The sequence below is a fragment of the Haemaphysalis longicornis genome, unplaced genomic scaffold (genome assembly GCF_048455015.1).
Source record: "Haemaphysalis longicornis isolate Haplotype H1 unplaced genomic scaffold, Haemaphysalis longicornis Haplotype H1 scaffold_3, whole genome shotgun sequence".
In the NCBI taxonomy this organism is placed as follows: domain Eukaryota; kingdom Metazoa; phylum Arthropoda; class Arachnida; order Ixodida; family Ixodidae; genus Haemaphysalis; species Haemaphysalis longicornis.
The window spans coordinates 157,796,660-157,814,143 of NW_027526335.1; the positions used below are offsets into that span (position 1 = coordinate 157,796,660).

The 17,484-nt window shown below is 43.1% G+C and overlaps 1 protein-coding gene across 2 annotated transcripts in view; it reads left to right on the forward strand.

Moving 5' to 3' along the window:
• Positions 1–17,484, forward strand: part of LOC144175169 (uncharacterized) — a 66,656-nt gene that overhangs the window by 21,708 nt on the left and 27,464 nt on the right. For both annotated transcript variants that reach the window (XM_077704273.1, XM_077704274.1), the window contains 2 exons: positions 8,959–9,108; positions 14,255–14,456. In XM_077704273.1, coding sequence (XP_077560399.1) covers positions 8,986–9,108; positions 14,255–14,456 — 325 coding nt within the window. In that variant the 5' untranslated portion in view covers positions 8,959–8,985. The remainder of the gene's footprint in view (positions 1–8,958; positions 9,109–14,254; positions 14,457–17,484) is intronic.

A 17,484-nucleotide genomic window follows, 5' to 3' on the forward strand; every position in this document is an offset into this window, starting at 1 on the left:
TTTCCAGCTTTCAAGCGGCCTTGTAGATTAGCTACCAGGACCTTTCATTTTTATAGGCGACCTCAATGCATACAACACTCTTGGGGCTCTCTCGGCACGGATGCCCGAGGTCGCCTTATCGAAACATTTTTAATATCTTCAGGAGCATGCCCATTACACAAAACTAGGCCTGCATACCATATTACAGGATACAACACATATTCAAACCTTGACTTGGCTATTGCTTTGCAGTACTGTTTCCATCGCTTGAGTATGATGTTGGCACTAACCCATATGGCAGTGACAACTTCCATTCTTCACTTGCAGACATAGATAAAGGTCTTAATAGTTCACCTTCCCATTGCAAGTTTATAGAAGCAAGAGCAAACTGGAACACATTCACAAAGACATCTCAACTACACTAGGCATACATAACAGACTTATCTGTAAACAAGGCAGCCCAGCTTGTCACCGCGCACATTCTCGCCACTGCCGAAAAGTCAATTCCCCAGGCCTCTGTGGCCTCGCCCAACCCGAGAAGGCCCTGGTGGAATTACGACTGCAGGCGGGCTCGGGAGGCCCAGAAGAAGGCGTGGGGCATCCTCCGTAGATACCCCACATGTTCTAACCTTATTGCGTTCAAACGAGACATGTCATTAGGTAAGCGTGTGCGCCCTGAGGCAAAAAGGGACAGCTGGCGCGGCTTTCTCACATCCATAATTTCATACACAGGCACCCACAAGGTATGGACCCGAATACGTAAACTATTAGGACAGCACACAGAAAGCCTGGACCTGGTTAGCACAACAGGGGACACACTGGAAGATCAAACTATCACACTTCCACAACACTTCCAACACGTGTCTGGTTCTGCACAATACACAAAAACTTCATGCAACGCAAAAGATCTGCCGAAATGAAGCCTATACGTGCAAAAACAAGTCAGTCTGCATACAACTCTGAATTTACACTCCATGAGCTAAAGGTTGCTCTTTCCACTTGCAAATCATCAGCTCCGGGTGCAGACAACATTACAAATTCAATGATTCAACACCTACATGCAGACACTCATGAGACACTCCTACCCCTATACAACCGTATATGGCTTTTGGGGCACCTTCCTCGGTCTTGGATGTAGGCCATAATTGGGGCTTTTCTGAAGGAAGGGACGGGCCCTGCTTCTCCCGCAACTATAAACCCATTGCCCTGACAAGCTGCCCGTACAAGCTTTTCGAGAAGATGATTAACCGGAGGCTCATGTACTTTCTTGAGTACAATGGTCTTCTCGAGAGCTTCCGGGCAGGATTCCGGGCAGAACAATACGCAAATGATCAGCTTTTTGCATTATAATCCCACATTAAAGATGCGTTTATACACAAACAGTCTGCATGACCATATTTTTGACGTCGGAAAAGCGTATGATATGGCAAGGCGTCATGGCATTCTCGCAGAATTGAAAATCATATCGGGTAACAGGTAAGATGTTGAACACTCTTGATAGTTAGTTGTCCAAACGAACATTTCGTCTCAGAGTCGGGTCGGCACTGTCAAGAGTTCACATTCAAGAAAATGGCTTGGCTCAAGCGGAGTATTGAGCTGCACGCTATTTATCGTTAAGATCAATTCGCTTCGTAAAGCATTGCCTCCAGCGACTTCTGTATAGTGTATGTGGATGATGTACAAATATCTTTTAAATCTCATAACATATGCATATGTGAGCGTCAAGTTCAGCTTGGGGTAAAGAAACTTTCTCGCTGGGCAGACGAAATGGTTTCAATCTTAATCCCGCGAAACGTACCTGAGTCGTATTCTCAACGAGACGCTGAGTAAGGCCCGATCGTGAAATAAATCGTAATGGTGACACCATTCCTGTTAAAAGGGAACATACGTTTTTGAGTGTGGTTATGGACGAAAAACTCACATTCATCTCTCACATCAAAGAACTAAAAAAAATGTCTAAAAACAATTATTATTCTGAAAGTCCTATCTCACCAATGATACGGTGCAGGTAAACAACTCCTGCTACGCCTTTATACCGCTCTGGTAGGGTCTAGTTTGTATTACGGAAGCGTTGTCTACGAGTCGGCCACAAAAACAACGCTATAAATGCTCGACCCAGTGCTGCACTTGGGGCTTCGCCTCTAATGTAGTGCCTTCCGTACCAGCCCTGTCCAAAGTCTGTATGTGGAATGTGACAAATGGTGCCTGGAGTACCAGCGAACTCATGTTTATCTTTTGTATGCTTGTAAAATTTATCATCAATCGAAAACCATCTTTTTAAACTTGTTTTTTATGAATACATTCACATTACAGCTCTTTTTAAATTGCCCATCTGTTTCTGTCCCCTTTTCAAAGAGAGTGAGAGAGGAGGCGGCAATAATGAATGTATCCTTCTAAAACACATACACATCTTGCATTGATTTTATAGCATCATGACACCTTCGCACGGTGTCGTGTCACTTGTCTTTCATCCAACTTGATAAAAGTAGGGTACCGAGAATTGCCATTCTGCAGCACTTTCTGTCACTGCAGAAGAAGTACCAGTGCACCAAATTCTTCAGCGACGCCTCCAAAACTGCCTCTGCCTGTTCATGTGCTGCGCAAGGAACCAATTTTAAAGCTTCTGAATCCATGAATGAAACTTCTAGCATCTTCACAGCAGAAGCTTATGCAATCTTTCTTGCTGAGAGTCACATTGTGAAGTGTCATATTCTGAATTCTGTCATTTATACGGATTCACTAGGTGGCGTACGGGTGTTATCATCCCGAAAGAAATCCAAAAATTACTTTATCACTCTTCTTCTTACGACAAATATGTCGACATATGACGCAAATTTTGAGGTGACTGTTTCTTGGGTCCCAGGTCACTAGGTATGGCTGGAAATGGGACGGCAGATGAAATGGCCGCTGCTGCACTCACAAACACAGTGCAAATAACAATAGTACCCTACACCAACTTCAAACCGCACAACAAATCTAGGTAAAACATGGCAAAAACATTGGACTGAAGAGATAGGCAGCAATCTGGACATTGTAAAACCACACTTGGGACGATACGCAACCGATTCAGACAACCGACACACAGAGGTAATCTTGGCAAGGTTATGGATAGGCCACACACATATAACACACTCCCATCTGCGTACTCGATCCCCAAGATCCATGTGCTGCGGGTGTGGAGAGGGCCTATCCGTAATCCACATACTCATTCAATTCAAGACACTTGACATAACACGACGCAAACACTTCCCACAACTATACACACGACATATTCCACAACACCCTTCATACGTCTTAGGAGATGAGCCTATGTTTTCAACCAGACATGTTTTTGAGTTTCTTACTGATGGAAAAGTTTTACATCTCATTTCCTATCATACATCTTGACGACCTGGCCCTTTAAACCAGTCATCTGCATTACGTTGTGTTTTACTTTGTTTATTTTTACTGAAATGATCTACTTATACTTTCATGTAGCTCTCATGAAATCACTTTTTTCTGGCGCTGTTTGCCCTAGTTGGACTGGCGCCATTAAAATCAAAACATGATCAAGAAATTTGGACAATGATTTGGTTTTTATATTTATAGGCAAGGTATACAATAATGATACAGCGGGAAATTGTATTGTGTATTTGCAGTAATTGGTTCATTGTTAGAGAGCAAGATATGGTTTTGGTTCGAAAAACACGTGTAATTCGTATTAATAGACAGTTTTAGTTGAGCGCACGCAGCAGCTCTGCGCGCGCAAGGAACTTGCGGAAGAGCGAGAGTGCATGCGCAGTACGTAAGCGGCATCCGCGCGCTTTGCGTGCGCCCGCAAGTTTTGGCTTCTTGCGTTGCGGGTTTTGCGGGCTTAGCGGGCCGTTCGCGAGCCCCCTCCCGTCCTCTTTCCGGTCCCTCTCGCCCGTGAACGAAAGGAACAAACGAACGGTGTCTCCCCACAAACTGGTTTACGGCTTCTTCTGGCTATGTTTACGTCTGCGCTGGCCGACAACCACTTCTTTCGTTCGCCAATCTGACGTTCAGTGGCGCTGCGTGACACACAAAGCGCGGATTTCGGCGCTACTGGCTTATCCACGCACCAACTTCTGCGTGCGGTCAACTAAAACTGGTTCTTCGCGAGAACTTCGCTGCGCGCGCTAAGCTGCCCCTACGTGCACGCGCAACTCTGTGCGTACGCTCAACTAAAACTGTCTAGTAATTAAGTGACGAGGAAACATGTCTAGTAAGAGTTTATGATAAAGACTTTGGAGAAACTGAATACAAGGCTCTCAAGATGAAGTTGAGTTACAGGTATAATGCTAAGCTTATGAAACAACGGAAATGATTGTGATACTTGGGGAGCAGAGTTCATAATGCGAACGACTTGCTTCTGTATTGTAATGAATGGTGAGAGGTGACTGGTGTACGAGCTATCCCACGATAATATACAGTAGTTCGAATGACAGAGATCGAACGCTAAGTACAAGCTACGAAGGGTTTGGAGTTTTAAATTATGGGCGTACCCGAGTCAACACTCCGAGACCGAAAGGCCAATGTTTAACTATAGAAATCACATGCTCCTTAAACTTCAAATTAGAGTTTACTGGAGCGAATGAAATTCTCCAAAATCAAGTTTTTTAGAAGATAACTGAAGATTCAGAAAAACAGGAATACATTTGTTAGGGGAGCAGTGGCGCATAATAGAGGTTTTGCTGTCCTCAAGAGACGTTCAATTTGTTCAACACCCTTTCTCTAGCGAGAGAAAGTCCGCTTGCAATTTGGTAATATTGTTATCACAAGAAAACATAGTTCTGTCATAACCATACAGAATACATTGTGAATTTTTTAAACATTGGGTCAAGTCTATAGTGTACAGCAAGTATAAAAAAGGTTTCAGGATTGACCGAAGGGTATAACTGTTTTTATAACAACCGGATGTGATTAGTGACGGTTAACGCAGATGAACTGGCTCCTATTTGTAAGAAAGTTTTTCAAAAGGGTTGGTGGGGGTCCAGCAATTCCGTAAAGTTGTAGTTTATTCACGAGGGTGTTATGATCAATCGTATCAAAAGCTTTGGGTTATTCAATAAAAACATAACAGGCGTATTACCACAATCAATTAAAACTGCAAAACAAGCATTTGCTTGTTAGACAAAGAACAGTGAAACCCGAAATGACAACTCCTGAGTAATTCAAACTTGCTTAAACACCGTTATTTGTATTAGTTCAGTTAGTTTCTCCAACACTTTATATAAAAGCGGTGATTGTCTTTATTGTATACTGCAACACGTTTCTACACTTTCAACTGCGTTGGAAACACACCCGTCTGAAAAACCAATTTATATATGTGACTAAGTCAAATAAAAATAACGTTTCCGCAGAGCGTAATATGTGCTCCTGTATAAAATTAAACCAGGGCATTTCACTTTAAGCAGCTCAATAGCGGACGCAACATCCGGAGAATCAGGGCGAACATAGAAGGTTTTATCACAGTGGCAAAACGGAGCATAACGAGTATGATAATGTAAATCAGGAATGATATTCGCGAAATATGGGCTGAGGAGTTTAGCAACGCCCTTTGGCAAAGCGATACAAGAAACAGTGTATTATTTGAAGTAATTCCTTTCATTTGTTTTGTGCTATTTAAAAATTCATTACCTAGTTCTATTTTTCTTGGTGTCATGGATACACAATTCGAGCTGACGTTGATAACATTGCTGTCTGATAGAGCTAAACAGGACGACAGAGTTGAAGCATAACTGTTGTAGCATCCTTTGGGATTGCAGTTGAAAGGTAGACGCTTGGTTTTCTTAAAAAAAGTTTTTTTGTCACATAAAAAGCCTGAAATCATTGTAAAATCTAGGGACAACGAGGGTCGTCGTATTTACCTAGCTACATCTCTTCACAGGGGGAGGGGTAAGTGCGATCAATACCGCTCCAGATTTGTTTTTCAGTTTTCGTGCATGCGTGCTTTGGTGCGAGTGGGTACTGGTAACTTGTCATATATTGTTGTTAGGAGTGCCGCTTTCATTGCGTCGTTCACGCTGTATTAGTGTATGTATCGTTACTTCTCTGACGGGAAACTTTCCATCGCTGGAAAAAAAAGTTCGATGATAATACCGTACATGTGTAGTCCCCTACGAAAACGCGCTTGGAGGAACCCATTGAACGTGTCAACCGTGCGACCTATTGTCAAACTTGTTGACGCTTGATTCGCGACTGGTATATATATATATATATATATATATATATATATATATATATATATATATATATATATATATATATAGATATATATATATATATATATATATATAGCGAAGAATAAGATCCGGGATTTTTTCAAAAATGCACGAGAGAGTGGACACACGTATGAAAACGATGATTAACCTAAAGTTTCGACCGGGGTCCGGTCTTCGTCAGTCTCTGACGAAGACCGGACCATGGTCGAAACTTTAGTTCACTCATCGTTTTCATACGGGTGTCTACTCTCTCGTGCATATATATATATATATATATATATATATATATATATATATATATATAGCGCAGCAGAATAGGAAATGAGGAGCTTGTTAAAAATAAGACAGAAATAAAGTTTGGCAGTCAAGAAAACCTCGGAAAGCAAAGGGGAGGATATGGTAGCTCATTGAAAGAGATAAAGAATTTCGGTAAGAAAGTGGAGAAAAATTGCCCGCCATGTGGGATCCGAACGCACGACCTCCAGAATACTGACAGTTGCGTTAACCACTACGCTACTGGTGGGGCTATTTTGTCCTCCACTTTCTGGGGTATTTATGGCAATGTAATTTTTTCCTGTGCTTTGGGGTGGTAGCCAGCGCAACTCCGACTACTCGGGCTGAAGGGGACCTCCTTTTTAACCCCCGGGCCGTGACTCGAGTGTCTACGACATGTCCAGAGTAGTCGACCAGCGTTGAACCCTCTTAAGCTTCCTATGGCACCAAGACTGCCAGAACAGAGGCCCTCGCTCGGCATGTAGCGAATCAGAAGATGTAATGAGGGGCTCGTTGAAAATAGGACAGAAATAAAGTTTGGCAGTCAAGAAAACCTCGGAAAGCAAAGGGGGGGATATGGTAGGTCATTGAAAGAAATAAAGAATTTTGGAAAGAAAGAAAGTGGAGAAAAAATACCCGCCAGGTTGAATCCGAACCCACGACCACTTTCTTTCTTTCCAAAATTCTTTATCTTTTTCAGTAACCTACCATATCCTCCCCTTTGCTTTCCGAGGTTTTCTTGACTGCCAAACTTTATATATAAATTATATATATATATAATAAATCAGAACGTAAACACACGTATGCAAACGATGATTGAACTAACGTTTCGCCCGGGGTCCGGTCTTCGTCCTAGTCTGACGAAGACTGAACCCCATCTGGTGGAGACCTGACCGGACCGGACCGGACTTCGTCTGACGAAGACCGTACCCCGGTCGAAAAGTTAGTTCAATCATCGCGTTCATACGTGTGTCTACGTTCTCATGTGTTTTTGAAACCAAATCCCAGAACCTATTTATCGCTCGTATTCATTATTCATCAATATATATATATATATATATATATATATATATATATATATATATATATATATATATATATATATATATATATATATATATACAGAAACATAGGTCGGCAGTCTACAACGCCAAAGGAGGCATAGGGGTGTGGTTAGGCTCTATTTTTTACTACGGTTAATGAAGTTAACATTTTTTTTAAATATAAGGAAGAAAGAAAGAAAGAAAAACACGCGCCCAGAGTGGGGACCGAACACACGCCTTTTGATCGGAAGGCGTGGGTTCGGTCCCCACTCTGGGCGCGTGTTTTTCTTTCTTTCTTTCTTCCTTATATTTAAAAAAAAATCTTAACTTCATTAGCCGTAGTAAAAAATAGAGCCTAACCACACCCCTATGCCTCCTTTGGCGTTGTAGACTGCCGACCTATGTTTCTGTATTTCTTCAATGAGCCCCTCAATTCCTTATATATATATATATATATATACATATATATACATAAATATATATATATATATATATATATATATATATATACATATTCACGAATCTATTTGGCTTTTCATTTTCATTGTGCCGCTCTGTTTTCTTGAAGTTTTTTTTTCAATGCCGACATGCACGAATTACGGGTTTTATGGTTAGTAGCAAAGATTTGACTACGATCCACCACATCTATTCTTTAAGGGGTCTCATGTGATTAAGCACCGACAAGTCATTTTAATTTTAATCTCCGTAGCTTTCGTGACCAGTGTTAGTATCTTCCATACTGAGGAGTCTCTGTACCCGCCAAGACTTTCCACGAAATTGCTACTCTAAGTCACAATGAGGGATACTTAGATGTGCTCCTGTTCCAAATATGCCGCAGGAGCAGGACGTTTACCACATATCTCCTCGAAATTACCCTCGGCTATGGAGTAAACTTCGTGCACAGCCGGGTGTAGCGCTTTGACGCGCAGGACAAAATTTTAGGTGTTTGTATGTGGAAGCCCCGTTTTTTCGGGCTTCATTGAAATTTACAATTTGACTCCATAGCTATACTGATGCACGGTCCATCTCAACATCAGATTTGTGCATCCACAAACTCGTCCACGCTGTAACTTCCACCCGTGACGGTTATGTATGTTTATCTGAGGTATTGTGGGGGACCACTCAGGGTTATGTTTCACAACACGTAGCGTGGATATCTGTGGAGCGCAGTATGTCTTCTTTTCCGTTTGCACTCCCCGGCTCTCGCAAAATTCTGCCCGCGTTTGTTCTGACCTCTGAAAGGTACAGTGACAAACCAAAACACGAAAATCTCGTTTTGGTTTCGGAAATACACTTAACTAAGATATACGCCACACAACTGCTGTCTATGAAATTATGGAGAAACGCTGGTGTAAGTGGCGGTTGGGTTGTTACATTTATGTTGGGAAAAAGAAGAAACCAAACAAACGGCAGTTAAAAGACTTATGATTGTTCTGCAGCGAACCTGTGCCGACTTAAACCGAAAGATGAAAGGTCGCATTGAAGACAGAGTTGTGTATTCTCCGTACCCGGACATCGAGATCCCCGTGTGCTCATTCTACACCCTGGCCAAAGAGCAGCTAATGAAGAACCCCGACAAACTGGCCTTGGTAAGCATTGTCTCCAAACACTTTAGCCGTGATAGGAATTTTGTAGTATTCGTATGCGTTAACATTGCTGGTTACAAGGAAATTATAACAAGTACACCTATTCTGAAGGTGTTTCGCGGCATGGCTGAAAACCACCATTATTTACCCATATATCGGACCTATTTTTAAGTGTACTTACGCCCTCTATGCTACCGCTATAAAGGACATTGGTTTCTACCGAACAGTATCACTAGTCAGTCCTCATGAAAAATATCTTTGGCGCGAACATTATCAAGGCGTTGTCACTTTTCAAAGGGGCGTATAGGTGCTGTTAAATTCTTCTCTTCAAGGGTTCTTAAGCCCTCCATGCGGGGACTAGGTAAGCGCCGCGCACTGTATGAGTAGTCAATTCCCACAGAAAGAGTGGTTTAATTTACTTGTCAAAAGGCCATATATTGCTCTTTGAATCTTCGGTCGGTGCTCTCGGTAGCACAGCAAAAGACACTCCAGCGCTCGCTTGGGACGGTGATCAACTTTGCGGGCACTTGTCCGCACGAAAATTACGGTTTTCCATTTTAAATAACTGGCCCGATGCCTCCACAAACGCCCTCCCTGCCCATTGATTGTTTGACTTCCGTTGAACTACACGTTATGGTAGAAGATATTGCTGGGACATCTATTGAGTGCGAAATGACGTTCTCATCGTAATATTTTGAAGCTGGGTGCTGGCCTGATACTTGCGCTACGTATGCGGGTCGACATCACGTTCGTCTGAAAAGGTGTTGCAGGGAAGTTTGGCAGATGTTTTAACCCATTATTGAATCTCTAACCACTGCTAAAAAGTGCATTTTTAAATGTGGATAGTTACTTTTGCTTGTTTAAAACTTAGATTTCAATGCCATTTGCCCACACATGTCACAGCTGTTTGGCCACACTTGGCCACACTATTGGCCACACTTGCCACACTTTCCAAAGCTGAAACTGGTACTTCGTGATAGATATGTTCTTACTGTCTTCGCTGTATCTTCAACCGGTGACTAAAAGACGTCATCTTTTATTATGCGTAGATACACGGTTGCCGAGAAGAAATGAAGAATCCGAAATACCTAAATGCGCCAACTCGAAGGGTTTATAATACGCACAGCCAGCTTTGTCAGCATTGACGGAAAGTCTCCATATGGCAGCACTGGGCAAATCATAACTGTAATTAGGCTGGATGCACTAAGGTGCATTTGACATGCTCTACCCAGGCCACGCGAAGAAGCCTCCGGTAATCCATTTTTAATTGATGAAAAATAGATTGAGAAAGAGTACCGTTTTCTTTCGTACCCGTGCGTCTTTATTTCGAGTTGACACGTTTTTATTCTACAAACCTGTTTATCTACGGGCTTATTTTATAATTGGATATTAGCAAGCAAGCACAGTAGAAAACAGAAGTGCGTGACCGTGCTCCATGAATTGCTGATCAAAAAGGCAGCCGGTGCCGATAGTGAGGAATCCATGTTTTACCTAGCCAGATGTGCATCAAAGTTTCGAACAGCATTATACTCTCCTCCATAAGTAGTTTGCGCGAGCAGTAATGGCGGCAACACTAGAAGACAAGAAAGCAATTTTAAATTTTGAAGTAAAACTAGTAGCTTTCTGGTTAACGCGAAAGAATTCTTTCTGCAGATGACATTCATTACTACGCCAGAAAGGTGTACTTTTTGTCATGACGTGTTTAAATGGAATATCATATTTTCTATGGCACCAATAGCATGTCAAAGCGGTTCAACATGAAAATTTAAAGCTTCGCACATGCCATAAAATCCCATAATTCACAGCCACTCTGTTATTGTCACAAAGTTTGATTACTTAATATTTTACCAAAGTACTCTCAGAATTGCGTGACTGTTGTCAACAGCACAAATTAAGTGCTGTGTAATAAGAAATGAGTTGAACTGCAGCTTTCAACTGAAGCAGAAAAAGAGAAAGGATTTTTTTCCGCAGAAGAAAATTATTACTCAATAATAGTGCATAACAGGAGCAATTACAATACATGTACACATAGAGGAAGCAGCGAAAATGCTATGCAGTACTAGCAGAGCAAATATTAATTGATCAAAATTGGGCATTTGGTAGGAAGCTTGTACTTATATACAGCTAATACACGCATATTCAATACCCCTAAACTTCAGAACACTCAATTCGCCCATACTGACCATACTTGCTCAAAAGCATTACGAGTAATGTTCTTAATTTTCAATAGTACAACAATTAAGCATGTAATAAAACACGTCGAAACCAACATTTAGGCGGTGCTATGGTCTACTGAAAATAAAACTTATAGTTCTAAAAAGTGTGCTTAGTGCTCTTTTCCTCTAGATTATCACGTGCCATCATTTAGGTGCGAAGGCAAATTGTTCTGCATAAATTAAACCAACGTGAGCATTATCTTTCCGTAATTAGTATGAACTTTTGGCCATAAAAATTCAGTTAAAATGCAAATCGGGCGTTGTTTGTATTACGGAAATACTGACTTCGATAAATTGTAAAGAAGCTACATTTTAGGGCACATATGAAAAGAGAAGTATTTTTGATAAGCACGTTTCGAAGGCAATGAACTGTAAAGATAATTGTATAAGAATTTCTCACGATTTTTATGCCTTGAGTTACTAAAGTGTTCAATCCAAAGCGCACTATTTATTCTTTTCCGTTTATGTAATCTTGTTAAAATAAGTTACGGGTGACCTGTTTTGCGGATGCAAAAGCCACGCCCAAAACACAATGCATTGAACCCAGTGATGGCTCTTGCGTTCCGTGTACATGTTGGCTATTCATTTATTTGTTGTCCTGCGGAATGCAATGCAATATGTTAACAGTACCCCAGTCTCTATACAAGTGAGCAAGCGCCACTCAAGGAACGCCGATGTGTTAAGAAGCAGAGTAGCATTTGTAGGAAATGTTGGTCTTCCGACAGGGGCGCAGCGTATCCTATTATCAAAAGAAAAAACCGCACAAAGAAACCCATAAAGCACAAAATCACAAAATATATTCATCTTAACAATTCAGTATGGTTCGGGACCTTCACAATAGGGAGTACTGATTGAGTTTGTGCTTTATAAAGGACTTGCCACAGAATTTCTTTTTCAGTATTAATAATTACTTCCTTATATTTTTCGGTATTAGATGGTGCAACAAAAGCTTGAGTGGCCAATAGTTTTGTGGAAAGGGCTGCTCGTGTTGTTCTGTACATCAAGCACGGAAAACCGTGGGGCCATGGAGAGTGGTTAATTTATTCTCTATTTTGAGCCCACTGTGAACAGATTAGCAGCAACGCTCGCCGAAACCGCCATGCTGAAGGAGGAGTTAACGCGGAAAAAACCTTGGCAAATACCATTGCGAATCCGCAATAATCCCCGATGTTCAGGTCAGGATAATTTTAGGTAGAAACTCGAGGATGTGAAACTAATGAAACAACGAATGATAAATCAGTGGCAATTTTATGCACCCTCCACCCAATGCAAAATAGATGCGCACACATTGCACACACTCCGATTCCCGCGTATTGTAAAAATTTGAAACCTAGAATGATTAGTTCTCCTTTTCCTGGTACTCTGTTTTCCTCTACAGCTACACCCGACCTATGAGGCACGCCGTAGTGCATCGCACCACTTTAATTGCGACCAGCTGGAGGAACTTGGGGTGCACCGAAACAACGAAGCCCGCGTTTCCGTTTGTCACCTTCACTAGAAAAAACAACCTCCGCTGCTGCCGTTTGGTGCGGAAGCTGCACAGACCTTCGCTCTGAGCCACACCTGCGTGTAATTTGCAAATTCTGATTTTTCTTCTCAGCAACCGACGCTTCGCAAACAAACCATCAATCTTCGCACGCAGTCGACCAGGTGTTTCACAGCGGCTGCCCCAGGTGCCCAAGTTAATTGCACTAAATATGCTTGACTTAGCCCGGTGGCTCATTAGGCAAGCCGTCGTGCTCCTGGGCTGAATGAAAGTAGTGCGATAGGGCGATCTAGGCGGCACCTGCCGGATATTTTTTGCGCATTCAGAAAACAGAAGCGCCAAAATGTCGAATGGGTGACGCACGATGCAGATAAAAAATCGTCAATATTATTTCATAGCCCTGTACTACGGTGTGCCGGATACCGCAGGCGTAGCCTCGGTGCGTGAAGATTGTAATATGCATTATAGCAATACGAATCCTACTTTACAAGTCATTGAGCGGCGCCTGACGGACGAAGATTTGATTGATTGTATGGTTTAACGCGCCGACGCAACGCAGGCGATGAGACGCGCCGTAGTGGAGGGCTCCGGATTAATTTCGACCACCTGGGGATCCTTAACGTGTGCCGAAATCTCGTACACACGGGAGTTTTTGCTTTTCGCCTCCATCAGAAAAGCGGCCGCCTTGGCCGGTAATCGAACCCGCGACCTCGCGCTAAGCAGCGCCTGAGTAAAGTTACAATACTAATAGTGTCTACGAGGACTGAATATGCAACACCTATTCTTCAGTATTTTAACTGAATTCGCTGTTAAGTAAATTGTAGGTGTGAAGCTTGTGTCTAAAACGACAGACGCAGCCGATATGCGCAAACCGGTAAAATAACTGCATAAAGAATTTATTTGTACTTGTACTCTACATACAGCGTTGTCACTCACACTCGCTAGAAATCAACCTCACGACTTTCTTTTTATACTTAAACCTGCTACCATTAACCGTTTTGCATGAATCAATTGCTTTGAGCGCAAGTAAGAGTGAGCTCAGCCACAATAGCACTTCCCCCGTAGTCTGAATAATGAGTGTATTTTCTGAAGCCTACAAATGTTTTACAAACCCACGATGTAGCATATACTCGCTATGCAAAATTTCACAAATTCATCATGGGAAGAAAAGTGTGCTGTTCCCCGGCAGTATTTACTGTTTGACAATGCCGAAGCACCTGCCCGTTTTTTGTGTGGAAATGTTTTTAATCTGTTTCAGTAGTTACCTCTATAATTGACCGAGATCAAAATGATGATTCCGACTTCAATGACCTCTTTGTCGCCTTTTTTAATTTAAAAATTGGACAACATTTAGGTCTGGGAAACGCTTTCTTTTTTGAAACTTGAAAATGTTTGAGGGGTAAGGTACAGTCACTGAATTTTTTTCGCCATTGACGTTCTGGTACAGATTGATGAGGCGCTGAGCCTCACCCGTGGTCAACTTCTGGTACGGTGTCAGCGCTATGCTGTTGGCTTCCGGCGCCATGGCGTGAATCCAGGCGATCTTATTTGCGTTCACCTCGAAAATAGTGTAGAGAGTATTGCCGCCATGTACGGCTGTGTCTTTGCTGGGGCAACCATCGTGCTGTTTAAGACGTCACTAACTGAACGTGAGTACCCTCAACCATATATTAGAAACTGTTCTTTTTGACGCCAACCGGATGCATGAGAACCTGACACTTTCCATAATTTTTATCGTAGCCAACTAACAAACTAAACCAGAACTGGGAATTGACAAAAGTGAGAGAATTGATGATTCTGTACTTGAATGCGGCTGGAGTTTATTATGAATCGCCACCAATTTGAGAAATTCGCAACATTCCGGGGCCGAATTCTATAAAACGACGCGATGCCGCCATGAAAAGGCATATATTTTTTTCGGGTAGGGAATCGCGTCGAAGGGTGAAGGTTGTGGAATTCACACACAGCATGGCTATGCAGCACCACATAAACCATGGTATAAAACGACATGCCAAAGGCGGGAAACTGTAGATATGATATGGGAAGTCCAAAGGAGTACGAGCTAGACCACAGCACAAGATGACGCGAGCAGAGCACGTCGTTCTATATCACAATTAGGTGGTTCTTCTCTGGAACCCCCCCCCCCCCCTTCATTTCTACCATTTGCCGCCCTTACACGCAACACTTAAAGAGAAGAATGCAGCCGCTTGAACGCCGGTGGGGCTTCGTTTTCAAGCGAAAGACGTCGCTTTTCATTTGAGAGAATAAAAAGACTGAACGCGTTATTTCTTACCAGTATAATAACTCCTCGCCATAGTACGTAGTAGTACAGTCAAAGCCACCGCTACACTATCCCTTGGGGCATCTTTACTAAGTATGTGCGCCTCTCTCCCAGAATCTCCACATCTCCTCGAGTAGACTTAAGGAGTTCGTGGATGAGAAAGGATTAATACTGTATCGATCCACTTTGAGTGCTCCTCGATGTTTTGCACTGCAAGTAATGCTTTCATAATTTTGTGTGGTATATTTTGCAATTCAGGTTTTTTGTTAATTTGAGCAACGTACTTTTATTATTTTAGCCCCCAGCTTTTACGTTTTATACAGACATTTTCTCTGTTCAGCTTGTTAGCTAATGTCTGGAATCGTTTGGACGCTCTTTCAGAAAATAAAAGTGCACTTCGATTAAGAGATCGATTTTGCCGACTGTTACGTGTGATATTTAAAGGTTAAAACAGAATAATGGAAGGCGAGGGGCTTGAGCGCGAGGCCGCCTGCCTCTCTGGTGAAACTATAGGCCTTTATGCATGAAGCGTATTAGACAACCCGTCGTAGCCTGTGCCCATGGCAAGGCATTGCCCGGAACTGCGTGTTTCTCTGTGATGTTCTGGGGTTGGGGCCTGCCAATACCCTTTCGCGAATACTAAGTACTCCTATTCTATTGGGTGCGCTGCTTTGAATAGCGATTGACGTAAAGGGCGCTTCGTCTTGTGCACGTGAAAGCGAAATTGTTCGTCTTGTCTATGTGAAGGCGAAAGTTTTTTAGAGGATCTGTGAAGGTCAGACGATGTCCCTAAAATTCGCGGCAAAGCTTCTGGTACTTTTACGTAGTCGTGTTTTGGGAACTTCTGCTCGGCTCGAAGGCTTAAGGCGTCGGGCTGAAAATTCATGAAATCAATAAGGTGTTCAAGGAGCTTGATTTGGTGGCCGCCAAAGTGACATTTTCTGGAACTTATTTCAAAGTCGGGACGTCAAAATCTGCCAGAATTGTGGAAACAAGGAGGGTTATAAGGCAGTTTATTCACACCTGAACTGTTATAACGAAAGGGCGAGATAGACAAAGTCACCTAGCCTTCCCCGTTAGAGGGCGGCCGTGAGGCCGTGGGCCCTAGGAGAAACCTTCCGCCAATAAGTGTGTATAGGTGGGTGTCAAATGTAGGGGAAACACAATTACTCTCTCAAGATAACACAGGCCGATCGATCACTTAAACGAGTGCATCGTCCTCTCAAAGGTTCTAGGCGCTTTAGCGAGGCGAAATGGCATTGCACAAATTGTTATCGGCCGTCGGGTGTAGCAAATGCCGTTTTTTACGGTCTGATTATTCAACTGAAACTTGCCAATAGCCACACCGGAGGTCTATAGACGACGAATATTTCGCGCCGTGTTGGCCGTCCAGCGCGTCGTCGACCCCTTGTAACAGATAAACGCTCTTTTTTTGTGACACGGTTGAGGCGTCGGTAATACACGAAGTACCCCCAGTTTCCAGACTATTTTTTACTGAATCAATAGGAGGAGCCCATGACTCGACCATATTTTGACGATATCCTGGTAGAGCAAGCTTTTCTCCTCGTGTTGAATTGCAAGTCATTCAGCCCGAAACACACGACATGGGCGGCTGTACACTGGGCTGACATCACTGCTGAATATACAATTCATAAGAGAAGTCTGGCGTAAAGGACGAATGTCGCAGTTGAAGATGTCGCGATAGGAGGTCCAGAACCTTGTGATCACTTATAAGCTCTTTGACAAAATCTGAGGGGATGTCCTAAAGCGTAGGACTGCAAGTCGTATCTTTCTGTCACTAACAGTCACAACCGAGTGTGGTACGGCAACATCCCGCAACAGAAGAACGTCCAAAATGCGCGAAAGAATGTATTCGCCGATTCACACGGGGATAATTTAACGTAACAGGACCCTGCAAAACTTCGAACTGTTTTTAGATGCGACGCTGAGAGCATCTCTTGTCGGCGGCCCTGTTCTTCCTGCGCGCGTCCGTCGTCGTCGTCGCCGTCCGCACTCTCCTCCGCTCACCCCTATCCTCTCCGATAGCGAACACTCTGTCGCGAGGGGCATTGGATTGGATTCGATTGGCTTGGCTTGGCTTGGCTTGGCTTGGCTTGGCTTGGATTGGATTGAATTAGATTTGGATTGGATTGGATTAAAGTGGATTGTGTTGGATTGTGTTGCGTCATAGCCACGGCAGACGCACTGGCGTCGGCGCGTGGCCAGGTGAGAGCGAACACTCTCTCTCAACATCTGCGTGTGTGCGGCCCAGCGCGCTCTCACTCCACCGGTGGGCGGTGCTACGCGCGGTGCTGCGCATGTGCAGTACTCTCTCTCTCCGTGGTCTCCTCTCCTTCGGGCGCGCTGCACAAATAACCGGTGTGCCGCTCTCCGGC